The sequence below is a fragment of the Bison bison genome, unplaced genomic scaffold (genome assembly GCF_000754665.1).
Source record: "Bison bison bison isolate TAMUID 2011002044 unplaced genomic scaffold, Bison_UMD1.0 scf7180017863450, whole genome shotgun sequence".
NCBI classification, from domain to species: Eukaryota; Metazoa; Chordata; class Mammalia; order Artiodactyla; family Bovidae; genus Bison; species Bison bison.
In genome coordinates this window covers 98,461-98,832 of record NW_011494022.1, presented here as the reverse complement: position 1 = coordinate 98,832, position 372 = coordinate 98,461, and the positions used below count along the sequence as shown (strand labels likewise).

The following is a 372-nucleotide window of genomic DNA, read 5'->3' as shown; positions in this document are numbered from 1 at the left end:
GTGCATCGAACCTGGACTGGCAACTTGTTTCATAATGATATTATACATGTTTTAATGCCATTCTCCCAAATCATCCCACCCTCTCCCTCTCCGGAGGAATCCAAAAGACTGTTCTATACATCAGTGTCTCTCTTGCTGTCTCATATACAGGGTTATTGTTACCATCTTTCTAAATTCCATATATATGCGTTAGTATACTGTATTGGTGTTTTTCTTTCTGGCTTACTTCACTCTGTATAATAGGCTCCAGTTTCATCCACCTCATTAGAACTGGGAGAAGGCAATGGCACCCTACTCCATTACTCTTGCCTGGAAAATCCCATGGGTTGAAGAGCCTGGTGGGCTGCAATCTGTGGGGTTGCAAAGAGCCAG

The 372-nt window shown here is 43.3% G+C and overlaps 1 protein-coding gene across 1 annotated transcript in view; it reads left to right on the top strand.

The window, feature by feature from the left end:
- Window positions 1–157: 157 nt before the first annotated feature.
- The window catches only part of LOC104983847 (olfactory receptor 2T29-like), a gene marked incomplete at its 5' end in the record, with an annotated part of 1,547 nt that continues 1,332 nt past the window's right edge, over window positions 158–372 (top strand). The window contains one exon of the mRNA XM_010833373.1: window positions 158–180. Within this exon, the coding sequence (XP_010831675.1) occupies window positions 158–180 (23 nt within the window). The remainder of the gene's footprint in view (window positions 181–372) is intronic.